This window comes from Scatophagus argus, chromosome 23, assembly GCF_020382885.2.
Source record: "Scatophagus argus isolate fScaArg1 chromosome 23, fScaArg1.pri, whole genome shotgun sequence".
In the NCBI taxonomy this organism is placed as follows: Eukaryota; Metazoa; Chordata; class Actinopteri; family Scatophagidae; genus Scatophagus; species Scatophagus argus.
Window position 1 is genome coordinate 16,064,315 of NC_058515.1, and position 17,976 is coordinate 16,082,290.

Genomic DNA, 17,976 nt, shown 5'->3' on the forward strand with positions numbered 1-17,976 from the left:
GCTGGACTCACTGCTGAGTTTTGTTCCTGTTCAGTCGGGCTGCAGGTGTTCATGTTAACAGGATCATTTGCTGTTGTAATACCTCACTGTGACCACTAGAGGGCCCCACTGGATGATCTGTGTGTCTGCAGGCCATCCAGCCTAACATTCACGTTATGTAACAGCTTATGTAACTCACATGGAAACGTCCTGTTCAGCATCTCCTCCTCTGCTCTCAGGCATCAGGACCCAGCAGAGTCCCACAACAACAACACAACAACAACAACAACAACGTAAACAAGTTGATGTCAACGGGTTTGGACTTTTACAACATTTCGTCTGCCTCTGGACTCCTAATGTGGTGTTTAAACTTCTGCCTGTAGAAAATCACACATTTCAGACTCACCTGCAGGTAAAACCAGCTCAGCACGCTCACCTTCACTTGTACCTGAACTAACCAGGGAAACAGGTGCACAGTGAAGGTGACCACATGTGCCAGATCCCGAGTCGTCTCCCTGACGTTTTCCACGGACGGTTCAGGTGTCACAGGTGTTGCTGTGGAAACTGTCACGCAGTCCAGCAGCTGTTACAGGTACAAGACCACCTAGACAGGTAACAGTACTGCAGCATAAAGTGTTTAAACATGAAGCTTGTACATTTACCACAGACAGGTTGTGTTTTGTAGTTTTAAAATTTCTTTGTTTATTCAGTTGTCTTAAACACAGGGATGTTTCCAGGCAGGAGAGATCAACCAATCACAAACAAGTATCATATAACATCACACAGCAGGGGCATCTGATTGGCTGGTCACTCTTTAAAGGAAGACTATTGGTGATGAGCAGTACAGGTAGGAGGGGGCGGGTCCAAGAGTGACCGACAGGTGAGGAGACTGGTGTGTGTGTGGGTGTGTGTGTGTGTGTGTCTCTCATGGCCCCATGATGACCACAGTAAACAAAAACAAACACGTAAACAACAAAACAGAACAACTAACGACGTCCCAACTCAACCTGAACTAAATCCACTCGTAAATATCTACATAACAAACCTGACAAAAAGACAAGAGATATGACATCAAACACCAATACTGTTGCCATGGTTACTACAGCTAGCAGCTAACGAGGAGGCTGAGGTTTAATGTGGCCGGGGAGCAAACCAGTTCCTGAACTGGTTTCTGGTCTGATCTCAGCTGATTGTTTTCATACTGACTTCTGGACTGGTTTACCAAAAGCTGTTTCCACCAGACACCTTTGGTCCAGGACCTGCCTTATTACGGGTCCCACTGCCCGACTCTGTCTCTGACTGGCTGACCCTGTTGTTCTCTGGTAACCCCGTCCAGCTGAAACCAGGATGACCTCAACGTTACTTTAACGTTTCTCTCAAAGTGCTGAGCGGTTTGAGGCAAACGTTCTGCTGGTTCTCTGCTTTCTGGTTCTCTTGTTGGACTGTGGAACAGCTGGTGGTGCTGATCCAGTGGACGGTGAGCTGACCCTTCTGTGGTGCTGGACTGATTGGTGGAAACGCTGGTAAACTGGTCCTGATTCTAAAGGATTTTAGATCTTTTCTGTTCTGTTTCTGAACTGGTTTGAGTGTATTTTGTTAATCTGGCTCCAGGACTTGGACTGTGGTCTGGTTCATCATGTGTTACCGGTCTCTGAGCTCTTCATGATATGATCTCGGTTCTGTTTTCTGAACCGGTTTAAGATCCAATATCTGGTTCCTGTTCTGCTTTTTCTGTTTCAGTCATGAACTTGAGTCTGAATGTTTTCCTCGTGTCATAAAAACAATCATCAATAAACTGAATAAATAAACAAGTAATAAATAAACAAATCCATGAGTAAACAAAGTGTAAACACATTATCTGTGTGATCTTGAATCTGGTCTTTGTTTCAGACCGATGTGATGATGGAGGTGAAGACCCTCCTGTCGTCCTTCAGTCCATCCTCAGCAGCAGTGACATCAGAGTGTGAGCGCGTGGTGATTGGTCGGTTTCAGGCTCAGAGTTTATGAGTTCACATCAGAGGAAATACGAGACAAAACACGTGTTTACATGACAACTGGGGACAATAAAGGAGACATACAAAATTCAGTCAGTCAGTGAACGCATCATGAACCTGGAAAAGAAATTATTTTATATATAAACTGACGAAACTCAGTTTCATTAAAACATCTGGATGAGTGCAGCTTCAACAGGTGTGTGTGTGTGTGAGTCAGTGTGTGTGAGTCTGCATGTGAGCCTGTGTGTATGTGTGTGTGTCTATTTGTCGTTGATTCGTAGCTTAAAGGAAACCCGTCCGGCGAACTTGTCCCTCTCGCTGCCGTCGGCCAAAGTGTTGGAGTTGATTTTGCACTCCACGTTGATGTCTGTGTTCAGAGAGGCGTTCAGGAACTTCACGGCCACCAGCGGCTGAGTGTAGTTCACCTGAGACATTAAACACATCACGTGACATCACTGCACACAGAGTGTGTGTGTTCGGTGTGTGTTCAGTGTGTTACCTGGGCCTTCTTGCCGTAATACGGGTAGTACATGAGGTTGAAGGTTCCATTAGGAGGATAATACGCCAGAGGTCCCATCTTATCACCATCCTCCCTCTGCACACACACACACACACACACACACACACACACACACACACGTTAATTCAATTCAATTCAGTTTATTTAAATAGCGCTAATTCACAACGAAAGTTATCTCGTGACACTTTCCAGTGAGAGCAGGTCGAACCCAACATTCCCCCTTCAGCAACTGTGGAGGAAAAACTGCCTTTCAGGAGGCAGAAACCTCAGAGCAGAACCCAACTCAGTCTGCCATCTGCCTCAACGTTAACGTGTGTCCATTTCTGAGGACATGACTTTGACTTGATCCTCTGAAGACCCTCACTAACCAGAACCAGAACCAGAACCTGCCTAACTCAGCTCCTGCTGAGTTTTTCACTCTAAAGGTTAATGACGAGTAATCAATCAGGTCGATCAGGCTGGTCAGATCAGAGTCCTCTCTGTCAGGTCTCACCATGTTCAGGGTCCTGTCTGAGGTCTCATCCAGAGGCCGACCCCCCACAGAGTCTCCTCCACCCCGACCGCCACTACATCCATCCCAGACTGTAAACAAGCCTTCTGCTAACATCCTCAACGTCCTCAGTGTCCTCAACTGTCAATGCTGCTTCATGTTGTCAAACTTGTGCTTTGGATTTTTTTTCCACTTTTTGTCTCATTTCTGTTCTTCATTAAACAGAAGCTCCACAGTCAGAGTGAGACGTCACCTGCAGAGAACATCTCTGAGTCTCTGACAGAGCGACAGTCAGTGGACTGGAGGGGTCGAGTGTGGACAGACCACGAGTCCACGAGTTAATCGATCGAGGAAGACGATGCTCTGGCAGACTATAAAAATGATGAAGATATCAATGCAACTTTACTACAGCTACTTTACTGTACTACCGTACTGTACTACTGTACTTTACTACTGTACTGTACTGCTGTGCTGTACTGCAGGATCAGACTGAACAGTCAAAGTTCTGTTCTGTTCTTACCCACTCAGCCTCCTTCACTTTGTACCACTGAAGACAGAGAGACGAAGACAGAGAGACGAAGACAGACGGTCAGACAGATAGGCAGACAAACAGGCAGACAGACAGACAGGTGAAAGGGCAGACAGATTCAGACCTTGGCTCCACAGATGACATACGGAGACTGACTGTCCTTCCCTGGCAACAAACTGATCACCTGCAGAGACAGACAGGCAGACAGACAGACAGGCGGACAGTAAACAGTTTGTTTACTGGTATTACATGAGTTACATGACCTTTGAGTCTACATGTTAATGCTAATCTGACAGATGCTAACATGCTAAGTACACGCGTGTGCAGTCAGAGGTCAACATACCCGGTTCAGTTTGATGAGGATGCAGGGCTGACCTCTGCTGTAACCATAGAAACGATCCGACAGTCCAGAACAGTCCTCCAGCATCGTCCGATTGAACTGACAGGAGCGTTTGGGATTGTTCCTGACCTGCAGAGAGACAGGCAGGCGGGTGAGACAGACAGGTGGAGAGACACAGAGGTAAAGAGAGGGACAGGTAGAGAGACAGACAGGCAGGTTTACCTCTCCGCTGTCCTCTTGAATGAAGTATTGATCTGGAGGGCAGTTGTCATTGGTCTGAACCTGATAGCTGTCGTTGTATGCTGCAGACAGACAGGTGGACAGACAGACAGGCGGAGAGACAGACGGTTTATAAAACATTACAGTTCATGTTACACATCATTAATTATTAGAATGAATGAACGAGCGTCTTACGAGACAGGAAGTTGTTGAGGCTGTGGACGAAGCCGTCCCAGCTCTCAGTGTCCGACACGGAGAAACTGATCTCCAGCTGATCGCCCTTTGGACGAATCATCATCCCTGAAACACAGAGGCAGCTGCTCCTGAACCAATCACAGCCTCCGCCTCGTTAAACAGCCAGTCGTGGGGTGGAGTTTGAACGCGTTCAGGTACGTTTGTGTTAGTTACCTGGAGTGGCCAGGCGGTCCTGCCAGGTGGGTTTGTAGTCATCGAGCGTCAGCAGCATGATGTACATGGTGAGAACAAACATCCCGGCCAGAAACAGGTAGAAGACCAGGTAGAAGAGCAGGATGAGGCCTGGTGGGGGACAGACAGACAGTTATTTTACTGTACAGAACGTTTCATCCTCCCCCTCCTCTCCTCTAAATGTCATCTTTATAATCCTCTTGTGTTTGGCTCCGCCCCCTGCTGATGACCTACATTCAGTGTGACCACGGGGGAGGAGGAGGGGGAGGCTGTCTCAGTGTCTGTCAGCTCAGCCTGTCTGTCTGTCCACCTGTCTGTCTGTCTCATCTTCTTATTGGTTATTTTCAATTTAAATAAGCAGCAACCCATTCAAACCCTTTGATCGGTTATATAAAAATATAAATCATAAATGTAAATCAGTTTTTACCTGGCAACACAATCCTACACTCTGATTGGCTATCAGCTGTTAGAGTTTAAACTCTGCTCTGAATATTAAACTACAGATAACAGCAACATCACTGATGCTTCATGCTGTGTTAACTCACTCAAGGACCCCTGGAATCTCCTCAAGGACCATTTCAATATGTTCAAGGTCCACTGGAAGTCCAACATTGGGACATTTTAAAAGACTTTTCAAAGCTCTCAGGGACTTGAACAACAACTGTGAGGACCCACAGATAATCATCAAGATCCACTTGAAGTCAGTCAGACTCCTGGTTCCTCCTCAAGGTGACATCCAGAACCATTTGAACCTCCTTGGACATGCACACGGTGTCTTTAAATCTGACCTGGAGTCTTCGTGAGTTGAACCTGTTAAAGATTTCCTCCTGCAGACTTAATGTCATCAAGTGTGTCCTCTGCTGCAGATTAAACTGGGTCACCTGAGTACCGAGGACCACTTTCTGATCCTTGTCCTGTCCTGGCTCCAAACATGGTGCTGTTGGTCAGGGTCCCTGTCAGAGCTGCTGTGTCTGCCATCAGATCTCTACAGCTGATCCTGCTGCCCTGCTGGCTTCACTCTTCTGTTCACCACACTGGTTCCCTGCTGCTGCTTCATCCAGCTCTGGTGCTGGTCTACAGGGCAGTGAAGCTCCACCTCCAAGTCCTGCTCAAACCCTCCATCCCGGTCCAACCTCTGCACACATCTGCCTCTGGATGTTTAACCATCCCATCACTCCGAGCAGCCTGCGGTCACCCAGAGTCTACTCTGCTCTGAATCCACAGGGGTGGATCAACTCCCCACTTCATCCTCTCCTCACTGTTCATCTTCTTCTGCCGAGTCACTGCACATCCTCTACTGCCGAGTCAATGTACATCTTCTGCTGCTGAGTCACTCTTCATCTTCTACTGCTGAGTCACTCTTCATCTTCTACTGCTGAGTCACTGTTCATCTTCTTCTGCCGAGTCACTGCACATCCTCTACTGCCGAGTCAATGTACATCTTCTGCTGCTGAGTCACTGTTCATCTTGTCCTGCTGAGTCACTCTTCATCTTCTACTGCTGAGTCACTGTTCATCTTCTACTGCTGAGTCAGTGTTCATCTACTACTGCCGAGTTCCTGTTCATCTTCTACTGCTGAGTCACTGCATATCTACTGCCAAGTCACTGTTCATCTACTGCCGAGTCACTGAAAGTGTTTATGTTGCGCTGAAAACAAATTCAACGGAGGTGAAACTGATGCCATCTGACTAAATGTTGTACTGTCCCTTTAAGATGACGTCAATGATGTCCTCACAAGTACATTTAGTACATTTATGTGTTTGTGTGTGGACAGATTACAGTCCAATCAACCTCATCTGTCTGCTTAATCCAGATTAACACACACACACACACACACTCTCTCCTCTCTGATGTCAGTGACTTCAGTGTGTCAATGTGTGTGTGACATCATCAGAGGTGCTGGATCAGAACTGAACCCGTCAGAACGTCCTGCAGGTCCAGTCGGTTCCGGTTCTCAGTGACTCACTGTGATTAAAATGCTTTGGTCTGTTGAGAAACGTGTCTCACTTCTTCAGTGTCCAACATGACGTCCATTTTGTTTTGTCCAAAGACTCAGATTGTTAAAATCGAAACTTAAATCCTATTATTCAGTTTTTTATCAATTTTCAGACAAATAAACTTTTATTATTAAACTATCATCTCTATATCTCTCTCTATTTATAATGTGTGTCTCTCGCTCTCTTAAAGGAGATTGGCTGAATTACCCTGGAAATGGGACGAGTGTGTATGTGTGTGTGTGTGTGTGTGTGGTGCAGTCACGATCACGCGATGTCACATGACACTGATGCAGGTGATTTTGGTCCGTTTGGACCTGAGGCTCCGCCCTCTCTGTGATGTCACAGACATGTGACATGTTAGCACAGCACGTTAGCCTTTTTGGTCCTCAGTTTCCTGTCAGTTTGTGTTTACGTTCTGACTTTTTTTCAGTTGAGTTTATTTGAGTATTCGACACGGAGCTCGAGATACTGCGAGTCACTTCGGCCAGTGAGGACACTGGGGACAGTCAGTGAGGACACTGGGGACACTGGGGACATAACCAGTTAATATGACTTAGAAACAGCAGTCTGTTGTCCTCTCTCTGTTTGACAGTCGGGACATGATGTCATTCATGGAGTCCAGATCTCAGTCCTGTCCTGATCTCAGAGCTGAAACCTCGAGTCCTTCATCAGAAAATGAATCTGAAACTGCCCTGATGGACTCCGTCACTTTTCAGTCCAGTCCTCGTCTCACTCTGTCTCCTGTCTCTCTCACATGTCAGTAAACTGAATCTCATTGTCTTCTGGACAAATAAGACATCTGAGGACGTCGGTTTGCTGAGATGACTAAAGATGATTTGAAGTGACTGACAGAACCGACTGCATGTTACACAGCTCAGTCTTCTGATGGACTCTGATGGTCCAATGTCTTCCTTGGACGATCAAAGACCATCACAGTCCACGATCTAAACCGATCTCAGTGCTGAAATGTCCTGTGGACTTCAGGCAGACCTTAAACATCTCTGAATTTCTCCATTTTCACCACTAAAACACATCATTTCAGAAGAGATTTGAGCTCCTCGTCCTCCACGCTGCCCGCAGTAACTCACGTCTCTGTTCACCACACCTGTGAGACGATCGTCCAATCAGCTCCGTTGCTGCTGCTTCGTTCAGATCAGCTGGTCAGACGTGAAGTGAGACGATTTTAAATATCACAAAGACTCGAGTGTGGACGCCGTGAAGACTGATTACAGTCCAAAGCCATCAGATCATCCACCCTCAGTGTGAACCACCTCCACACCTTAATGTGACAGAACACGTGTTGTCATGTCAATAAAGATCTTTGAGTTTGAATCTGAGAGGTTTTGGTACAGAGATGGAGGTTACAAAACACTCATCATCCATTAATCGATTCATCACTCAGTTCAGACTTTAATCCCAACACTCACATGAATTACTGTGAGAAACGAGCCGAACACACGGACTTTTCCTTTAAATACGACTGGAACGATTCATCGATTATCAAGTATTTGTGGACTAATTTTCTGTTGACAGACAGAGAGAGAGACACAGAGAGACAGACAGGCAGAGGGACATAGACAGACAGAGAGAGACACAGAGACAGCCAGGCAGAGAGAGACAGACAAAGACAGAGAGACAGACGGGCAGAGACAGACAGAGAGACAGACAAAGACAGAAAGACAGACAGGCAGAGACAAGTCTGAGACCTTCAGCTGTCGGCAGGTCAATAATTCAGTCTTGTGTTTCACTAACTGAGCTGTTGTAGAGACGCACACAGTTACTGTCTGCCTGTCTGTCTGACTCAGCAGACAGACAGGCAGACAGACAGACGGGACTCACCCCAGCTCGTCGCGGTTCGACCCATGAGCTCGTGAGTTCGCGGGTTCCAGAAGAATTCCCGCCACTCGCTCGAGCCTTTGCGGTCCTCCTCTTTGGTGCCGGACATGATGATGAGGAGGAGGATGAAGAAGATGAAGATGGAGGTCGGTCTGTGGCTCAAACGCGCGCGATGTTCCCGCTGTGACGGAACGAGCCTCCCGCGCTGCTGCTGCCTCAGTGATCACTTCAAAATCGATCAGCGTCGGTTTATCGATCCGGCGGGTCGATGAGTATCGGCGGGATGAGGCGGAGAGAGAGAGACAGACAGACAGAGAGACAGGTCGGTGTCACTGCGGTAAACCTCCCCTCGCAACACCGTCTGACGTCACAGCACCAATCACAGAGGGGCTTCATCCGGACAGGCCCCGCCCCCAGACTCTGATGACAGAAGACGTTTTACATGAGCGGATGTGATGGCGTCACGCACGTTCCTCTCGCTCGAATAAGAAACTGATGTTGTTCTGTGACCGCGTGGACTCTTCATCATCATCTCCCTCAGGTGAGTCTTCATTATGAATCAGAACCTGACTGCGTTTCCTCTCCCTCTGGACCAATCAGCAGCGGGTATTCACCCGCGTCTCCTGATGGCCAGTCCGTTCCGGGATCCAGAATGTGCTGAATCAGAACCGACAGGTTCAGTCCACATCAGTACTGACACACAGACCTGAGACCAGCAGTAACGCAGTAGGAGCCTGTGGAAACTGGTTATACTGGACAGAATGTGGACTCAGCCTAACTGGGTCCTGGATGGTCTGGATCACTCAGAACCAGGTGGATCTGAGACCTTCAGTGTGGTGTGGGAATGTTGTTAGAACTGTACTCCAGAAAACTGAGATGAGATTCTGCCCCCTGCTGATCATACATACAAACTGCAGCTCAGGTTGGACTCAGCCGGGATAAAACCTTCCCGTGTTTGGTCACATGACCTTCCCACACAAAATGGACCAATCACAGGCCGCCTCCCTCAGTTCTGAGGAGCACGTTGTTTTAATGAAGAGCTGTGATGAACATAAAACAAATTATTTCAGTAAAACTCAACACTGAAAACAACACCAGAGGACAGCAGTCGGAAAACTGCTGATGGTCTAAAGTCTGGATCAGGAGGTGGAGCCACGTTATCGCATTACTGCCCATCTGAGCCAATCAGGAGCAGCTCTCAGCTGTCAGTCATGGTGTTTCAGCCCCTTCTCATAGCATGAAATAACTAATGAATACCAAACTGATCAGGAACTTGAACAAACTTTATGATAAGAACTTCCTAAACATCAGAAACATCTTTGGAAAAATTTATTTGGTGATCCAGATGTTTCCTCACATCGTCGATCTTTTCATGCAGTCAGTCGGTTTACAACTCGTTCCCTCAGCCGAGTCACTTCAACGTGATCCTCTGAACCTGCCGTCCTCGGAGCAGATCAGCTGTACAGCAGAAGAGGTCAGTGTCCACGGGGACAGTAAGCCAACAGTGACATCACCATGACAACAACAATAATACTGATGGTGACCAGTTGAAGAGCAGCACTATTAAAGGGCAAATCTGTAAATGTATGAAATTTTACACAAATGCACACCACAAACTAAATGAGCTTCACAAAACCTGAACCTGTGAGAGGATGGAGGTTCTGGGTTCTGCTGTGTTTTACAAACCAGATCTTTCACACATACGTGGTCTTTGGAACAGGTGGTCAGATAAGAGTGGAGCCCAGACAGGTTTTCATTTACATTTAAATGTGTTGAGTTTTAAATGCTGGACAGCTCGTAGAGTTCCTGTGGTGGAAAAAGGTCAACTTCATTTTGTAGATGAAGTTCAGAGACACGCAATCCTTATTGGACAGAGTCATTAGTGCTCAGCACATGTCCATCAGAAGTGGACATGTCCTGAGTGTGGATTGGCTGGTGGTGTGTCCTGGAGCAGGTTCCTGTCCAGCTGCCTGCTCACTGAGTAGTGCTGGGACAAAGACTCATCAGTCCACTCTGCTCTGGACAACAGCTGGTCCATGTGAGGCCCCAGGGTCCTATGTGGCAGTGGGTATGGACTGATGGTGGGATCTCGCTCCAGCAGTGACTGTCCAGAGGGACGATGTGGCCCCTCAGCTCCATATAGTGAAGCCGTCAACATAGGCGCGTCCCGGTCCATGGTGGTCTGCTCTTGCATTTGGTACAGCTGCTTCTTGTGCATGTGGACATGGTCCTGGTGGTCCAACTGGGTGTGGTACTGCTGTTTCTTCTGGTTGTGAATGTTGTCCTGGTCTTGGGGGTCCATCTGGACATGGTACTGTTGTTTCTTCTTATTCTGGTCATGTTGATCCATCTGGGCCTGGTACTGCTGCTTCTTCTGGTTTTGCATTTGGTCTTGTTGCTCCTGGTTTTCCTGAAGGTCCATCTGAGCGTGGAACTGCTGCTTCTTTTGGCTCTGGATCTGGTTGTAGATCTGGTTTTTGATGTCTTTCCAGTGTCGCCCTCTGAGGACGGGCTCGAGGTCCAGACAGCGCTGACAGACCTCCTTCCCTGGCACTGACTGCACCATCACATGGACACCCAACTGTCTCCAGACTGCCTCCTTCTCTGCAGACGACCAGGGGCGACGTCGGACCTTCCTAGGAGCCACAGGGACTGAAAGACAGACAGAGAGGTGATAAGAGCTCTTAAACAGGTCATGGGTTTATGGTCAGCTGAATCTAGGAGGGCCCACCTGTGATTGGAAGCTGCAGTCTGGACTCTGGCGGAATCATGGTGTTCACAGGTCTGCCACTGCTCTGTGAAGGAGCTACAGACAGACAGACAGTGAGGTCAAACGGCGCCATCTAGTGAATATTCTGAACACAGTTTGGGTAAATATTACAGGTCAGGTTTGTGACAAGCAGTCAGGGCTCAATGAGGGCGTCAAAATAATGTGTACACACATCAGGAAAAGGAAAATATGCATAAATATTGGAAAAACATCGTACAAAAGTACACAGTGTTATCGTAATATGATCAAACTTCGAAAGAGGTATCTCTGTGTATAGAAGTACTTATACAAATTAAATGCTTATGCATGTTTTTCTTTTCCTGATGTGTGTTATTTTGGATGACTCTGTATAACGATCTGGACGCCCCCTGGTGGCTGTTAGCAGATGGTACAAACTAAAAACTCAAAGTAAACGCCAAATAAATTTTTCCCCATTTCATTCCATTCATTTTAGGTCATTTTTATCACACTGATGTTTTTTGACGAGTTTTAATTAGTTATTTGCTGAAAGGCTGAAACGTCATGACGCTGCTCCTGATTGGCTCAGATGGGTGTGGGTGGTAACTCGATACTGTGGCTGCAGAACAAGATGCCAGCACTCATATCTGAGATGTTTTGGCTTCCTTTTGTACACACGGAGGAAGTGGGGACATGTCAGCCATCTTTAAATACAACTACGTGGTAGATCAGGAGTTTGTTCAGAAGTCAGATTTAAAATTACACGTTAGCGTTCAGAGCGAGAGGCTGGCCATGGGTCTGCTTTATAATCAGTAGTCAGTGTTGGAGATCAGAGGTCAGGACTCACCTTCCAGTCTTGGACCAGACTGCTCTGGACTTGGCTCTTTACGCTCCTTCTCACTTCTTGATTGAACAGATCGTTTCTTCATCTTAGCTCCTCCTACTGTATTTGCTAGAAAAAACAAACAACGCAGTTCAACAATGACGACACATCAACTGCCAAAGGAGACGAAGTTTGAAACTGATCTGCTGCTTCTGGCTCAGGAGAGGAAATACAACACAGCGGTTATGGACCTGCTTCTGTAATGAGGTGGAGGATCTTAGAAACTGAACACAGGACAGCAGTGAGGACATTTCTGTATAGGGGCCCCAGAGTCACAGAAATGGTCAGACTCTGGCCCTTTAAACCAGACAGGCTCCTGGGATGGCTCAGGTGTTACCTGTGTCAGGGACAGGGTTCAGCAGCCCCAGGTTGTCCCACTCCCTCCCCAACAAGTGGTAGAAGTCGGTGGTCTTCGCTGCAGCCTCCCAGTCTCCATCCTGCAGACTTTCTCCAATGGCAATCTCACAGACGGTCTTCAGCGTGGTCTTCACGGCCAGCGGAGGGCGGCTCCACCGGTATCCTGATGCCTTTCTGGCAGCGGCCAGTGCCAGGCTGAGGTGACCTGGAGCTAGAAGGTCCTGTAGGCTCCGAATGCTGGAGTCCAGAGATTTAGCAGCCAGGAGGAACTTGCCGAGCTCCCTCAGCTTCTGACTGACATAGCCGTACCTCTTCTGGCTGCCATCTTGAGTCCCCATCAGCTTGTTTCCATATTTACAGATCAACCAATCAGACTTAACCTGGTCAGAAACAGGAAGAGTGGGGTTAACACAGAGACAGGTAAACCGCCACCACCGTCCTGTTTTGTCACTTCAGTACGGTGAGTAATGTTTAACATATTAATGTGCTGACATTTCACACAGACACACACACACAGAACTGGGGTTACACCCAGTAACTACTTTTTTAATCTTCAACTGCAACACCATTAAGATGTGAAAAACTGAACAAATTCTCTTTTGTTGGCTGCAAGGACGAACAGAAATCTTCATCGAAAACCAACTGAGGATGCGAGGACCTGCTGGAGTGTCTACGTTTCTGATGGACACCCCCACAAAAAAGAAAGACTCCAATATGTGTGCACTAATCATTTTTGTGAATGAATCAGTTCGTACTTGTCCACATGTTGGTATTTTAAGTGAAGTGTATTTTATGGTCTATCTTGTTTATGTTGATTGCTGTGTTGTCTGTAACTTTTGATTGTTGTCCTTGGTGGGACTGACCTGGTTTGTCTACCTGATGTCTGACTCAGTGAGTGTCCCTTTGATTTCTGTCAGACTGTGATACAACAGGCAAAAACAAACAGATTGTATGTATTTGGGTCATATTGTCCATCACTAAGAGAGACAGACAGGCAGGTGGACAGGTGTTCAGACCTGGTGTGAGACGTGGTCTTGGTTCATGCGGTGCAGGACTTCACTGCAGCTCTCAGACGCTCCGCTGGAAATTGGAAGGAGGCGAGAAGCTGCAGCCTGGACCCTGCTGCGCTTCCTGGGCCGGTTTGTGTTGGGGTCAGAGGTCAGGTCCTGATCCACACCGGGGTCAGAGGTCATGGGCCGTTTGGTACCAGTCTGCTCTGGCGTTGCTGTGTCTCCCGAGGGGTCAGATGGTGTGTCCTCTGTGGACTTGGACATCTTGTCACGTGTTGGATCACAGGCCGACTGACCTGTGGAGTCGGGGGTCTTTTCTGGTGTCAAGTTCTTTGAGGGGTCAGAGGAGATCTTCTTACGACAGGAGGCCTGATGTTTCCAGAGGTCAGCGCGAAGGAAGAAACCGAGGCAGAGCGGGCAGGGAAGGTAGTTCCTCGCATCAACTTCCTCTGAGGGCTGTCGCCACGGAATGATCTCACCACTGCCCTGTCTGATCACCTGAAGGACAGACAGGTAGTCAGGTACACAGGTAGTTTGTTACTCAGCTAGACAGGTAAACAGACAGACACATGAGCAGGTAAACAAACCTCAATGTTGTGCAGGTAGTTCCCCCTGCAGCGCAGGTGCTCCAGCAGGAGGTGGCGTTGTTTAGAGCCTGTCGGTAACATGCTGGCAGCTGCCACTTCCTGTTGGTCAGCATGCTTACTCAGCAGGTGACGGGCGATTTTCACTTGTGGCCGCCGACAGAACACACAGTAATGTTTCTTGTCCCATCGCCGCTTCCCATCGCTCCTTGTCCTCTTCACAGTCACACCCTCCTTCTTGTCCTCCTGTCCACGCCTCTTCTTCTGTCCACGCCACTTCTCACCTGGGCCCCGCCTTTTCTCTGCAGGGCCCATCCTCTTCCCTCTCTGACCCCGCCTACCAAAGGTGGCAGCAGGTCTGCGGCGGGGACGGCGGCCAGCAGGCTTTGCTCGCTCTTCATCAGGAGAGGTAGTTTGGTCTGAGGCATGGAGCTCTGTCTTATTTGCCATGGCAGCCTCAGTGTAGTCTCCGTGGTAGAAAAACCTGTCACAGAGGTAAATTTCAGTGTGTTTATCTGAGGGGAAAGTCTTTAAGCATGGAGAGCAGACTGTTCAGAAAGTAAGAAATAGATCAGGTCCATACAGGAAATCAAAAAGACCAGAAAAATCATTGATGCAGCAAAGTTTTAGGATGTTGTGGGAATGAAGGGAGACCAGACTGAGTAGATCTGCAGTATCAGGTAATGGGATGAGAGATGGGAAAGAATTTAGTCTTATTTTCAGCAAGACTAATAGGTGGTAAACCGCCTCTAAAAAACACAGAGAGGCTACCATCCAGACTCCATACAAATACTTGACAGTTTAAAGTTCCTCTGCTTCTCGAGACATGGAACAACCTCACAGAAAGACATCCAAAGCGTTTCATAAATATGAAGTTATAACTTTTCATTTCGTCCTGGGCAAAATTCATAAACAATCCTTTTTTGGGACAAACTTCTAACTGAATCTCATGTCAGCTCTGCATTCAACACCATCATCCCAGAAATCCTCCGCCAGAAGCTCCCACAGCTCACAGTGCCGACCTCCACCTCTCAGTGGATCTACAACTTCCTCACTGGCAGGAGGCAGCAGGTGAGGCTGGGGAGCATCACCTCCAGCACCAGAACCATCAGTACCGGCGCCCCCCAGGGGTGTGTTCTTTCCCCGCTGCTCTTCTCCCTATACACTAACGACTGCTCCTCAGGGGACCCGTCCGTTAAACTACTTAAAATGTGGACGACACAACAGTAGTTGGCCTCATCAAGGACGGTGATGAGGCTGCCTACAGACATGAAGTAGACCAGCTGGTCCTCTGGTGTGGTCAGAACAACCTGGAGCTTAACCCGCTCAAGACTGTGGAGATGACAGTGGACTTTAGGAAGAACCCACCCACCGTACCTCCTCTTACCATTCTCAACAACACAGTGTCTACTGTGGACTCCTTTAAGTTCCTGGGAACTACAATCGCCCGGGATCTCAAGGGGAAGTCCCACGTAGACCTAATCAGGAAAAAGGCCCAGCAGAGGTTGTTTTTTCTGCGACAGCTGAAGAAGTTCAACCTGCCTCAGGAGCTGCTGACCATCTTTTACACCTCCATCGTCCAGTCTGTTCTCTGCACTTCCATCACTGTCTGGTTTGGATCGGCCACCAAACAGGACAGAAACAGACTGCAACGGACAATCAGGTCTGCAGAAAAAATCATCAGGGCCGACCTGCCCTCCATCCAGGACTTATACCAGTCCAGGGTCAAAAAACGGGCAGGAAGCATCACTGCAGACCCCTCACACCCTGCACACAAACTGTTTGATCTGCTTCCCTCTGGTAGGCGTTACAGAGCTCTGTATGCCAAGACCACCAGACACAAAAACAGTTTCTTCCCCCAGGCTGTCTCCCTGATCTCCCCGTAAACCACCTGCCATTGTGTGAACCATCACACTGTTTGCAGTACATGTATATATATATATATATATATGTATATATATATTTTTTTCCTTTCTTGTAAATACTTTATTCTTCATTTTTATTATTATTATTGCTATTTTGTATTTTGTATGGTGCACAGGACAGAGAAAAATCCAGAGTCAAATTCCTTGTATGGTCACACATACTTGGCAAATAAAGCTGATTCTGATTCTGATGTTAGATTCTCGCAATCTGCTCGTACTAAACAAACTGCGATGAATCAACGCGAGCAGGTTCACCCGTTTAAAGAGCACAGATTCTGTTATTATGCTGTCTTGTTCGTACTTAAACTGTATGCCGAATTAATTAAAAGAAATACAATAAGTGTTCGGTCATGTACCGGATGTAACGGTAAGTGAACAAACACAAAACATGTGTTTTCCAAATGGAGATCGGCCCTTCCTCCCTCCTCATCTCAGCTAATGGAACATAACCGTCAGCCATCAGGATGGAGTTTGTGTTTTTGTTGTGTTCTCACGGACACAAACTGAATGAACGTGTAAATATAATGACAGTTTGTGGAGGTCCGACAACGGAGGGCGTATCCGACAACTGGAGCTTATTTACCTTCAGACTAAAGGCTAACAGCTAACGGGAGAGAAGCTGTTAGGAGCTAACATGTAGCTAACATACATCCTGTGCTAGGAAACAGAGCCGATGAGGAAAAAACAAACAGACTGAGACAGGAAATTAACTTTAGTGAAAGTGAAATGGTCCTCACCTGCTAACAGCAACAAACTCGAAGAAATTATAACAAAAGAAGAACTCCCACTCCCGGGACTTCCGGTTATGTAGGGGGCGCTCGTGAGGTCGTCTAACATGAATGGGGGCTTATGGGGCTGTAGCAAAAAATCTAACTTTTATGTTTGGTTTTGTTTTGTTTCAGCCAACTTTCATGATGTTTTCGACACAGGCGGTAGAGACAACAGACACAAATCCGTAAGAGGTGAATTACCTTTCTGCATTACTGTTTAGTTAGCCTACCATAACTTAACGTTGGTGATCTTTAACTGACCAGCATACATTAACAGAATGTTAGCGCTTTACTGGTAAAACGGTCTGCAACATAAGAAAAACAAACGGGCAGTCGTATTTTTCTTTTCAATGCTGATATATAATCGGTTCTCTATAGAGAAAACTAAAACAAAATGTGCGCCTTTTGTCTAGAAATAAGTGTAAATAGTTATTTAGTCACTTAGCTCCATTCTCTGCCGTTCATTAAGGACGACTTCGCCCCCCAGGTGAACTACAGCCAGTTTCGGTACGACTTTTCATCAGGAGTGGACAGACTTCAGAGTGGCCGTCAACGAGCTCCTCTTCTTCTGGTTTTAGTTTGAGGCAGCGGACGGAGAGCTCGACCTTCAGCTCGCCAGCGTCCCCTGCTGCCTCTGAGCGGAACTTAATAAAATATTACACGTTCAGTTTGCACAAATCAGACAAAATGAATCGTGAAACATTGTTGAAACTTTGTGTTATCAGACCAAAAGAAGCAGAATATTTAACATGTAACTCTGATGTGTCATCTGATCTGTCACCATTTTTAAATGCGGTTAACATCATAATTAATTAAAACCATGAAGCAATAGCACATTCTGATTTTATTAAATTGTGCATCTCAATGTAAAACATAATAACAAAATAATATCGAAAGATCAAAATAAGAACATCAGCTATATTTTACCAATTTGATCCTGAGTGTTTTTGTAGCATGAAAATGTTCAAATCAAGTGTCATCAGTAACTCTTTGAAGTCATAAGTCAGTATATATTTTTTATATATTTTATATGTTTTTTCATGAAAAAGTAGGCAAAAAGTGGGTGGGGATGTTAATGTTATTAACACAGTCTTGTTATCTGACTCCTCTGGTTCCTCTGGTTCTTCAGACCACCAGGGGGCGTCTGTTCACCACTGACCTGTAAAGCTGGAGCTCTGAGTTCAGTCTACCACAGAACACAGAGCTCCAGTGTCCTCACAATAAGAACACACGGGACAAACACGGAGTCCTAACAGCATGTGAGCGTCAGCAACAAAACCAGTTTGATTTCACTGTTCATCAGTTCAGTTTGTACGGCTGTTTGTCAGGAAACAAACATCCAAACATCCCGATACAAACCGTGTGTTTTCTGTGTAAAGAGTATAAACA

At 46.9% G+C, this 17,976-nt stretch overlaps 2 protein-coding genes across 3 annotated transcripts; both read right to left on the reverse strand.

Moving 5' to 3' along the window:
- Window positions 1–595: 595 nt before the first annotated feature.
- atp1b2a (ATPase Na+/K+ transporting subunit beta 2a) lies at window positions 596–9,327 on the reverse strand. The gene is made up of 8 exons (XM_046381493.1): window positions 8,334–9,327; window positions 4,480–4,608; window positions 4,267–4,371; window positions 4,075–4,154; window positions 3,856–3,981; window positions 3,637–3,696; window positions 2,473–2,568; window positions 596–2,398 (listed from the first exon to the last, which is right to left on the reverse strand). The coding sequence occupies exons 1-8, from the start codon at window positions 8,437–8,439 to the stop codon at window positions 2,234–2,236; spliced, it is 867 nt and encodes a 288-aa protein (XP_046237449.1). The 5' UTR covers window positions 8,440–9,327; the 3' UTR covers window positions 596–2,233.
- Window positions 9,328–9,642: 315 nt separating this feature from the next.
- On the reverse strand, window positions 9,643–17,204 carry LOC124054940. 2 transcript variants are annotated; one of them, XM_046381489.1, is made up of 8 exons: window positions 16,789–17,204; window positions 16,555–16,672; window positions 13,896–14,376; window positions 13,315–13,806; window positions 12,279–12,678; window positions 11,906–12,010; window positions 11,062–11,136; window positions 9,643–10,982 (listed from the first exon to the last, which is right to left on the reverse strand). In XM_046381489.1, the coding sequence occupies exons 3-8, from the start codon at window positions 14,340–14,342 to the stop codon at window positions 10,231–10,233; spliced, it is 2,271 nt and encodes a 756-aa protein (XP_046237445.1). In that variant the 5' UTR covers window positions 14,343–14,376; window positions 16,555–16,672; window positions 16,789–17,204; the 3' UTR covers window positions 9,643–10,230. The 2 variants fall into 2 exon arrangements, with proteins under 2 accessions (XP_046237445.1, XP_046237444.1); XM_046381488.1 differs by having other exon boundaries at window positions 16,555–17,204.
- Between the last annotated feature and the right edge of the window lie 772 nt (window positions 17,205–17,976).

Bases quoted from the DNA above. Each gene is read 5' to 3' on its own strand.
- atp1b2a (XM_046381493.1), bottom strand. From the start codon at position 8,439: ATGTCCGGCACCAAAGAGGAGGACCGCAAAGGCTCGAGCGAGTGGCGG. The intron at 3,982-4,074 runs GTAAACCTGCCT...GTCTCTCTGCAG, and splicing joins TTCAAGAGGACAGCGGAGAG to GTCAGGAACAATCCCAAACG. The intron at 3,697-3,855 runs GTATGTTGACCT...CTGTCTCTGCAG, and splicing joins TCCTCATCAAACTGAACCGG to GTGATCAGTTTGTTGCCAGG.
- LOC124054940 (XM_046381489.1), bottom strand. From the start codon at position 14,342: ATGGCAAATAAGACAGAGCTCCATGCCTCAGACCAAACTACCTCTCCT. The intron at 12,679-13,314 runs GTCTGAACACCT...GTTTCTGACCAG, and splicing joins AAGACCACGTCTCACACCAG to GTTAAGTCTGATTGGTTGAT. The intron at 10,983-11,061 runs GTGGGCCCTCCT...TCTGTCTTTCAG, and splicing joins ACTGCAGCTTCCAATCACAG to TCCCTGTGGCTCCTAGGAAG.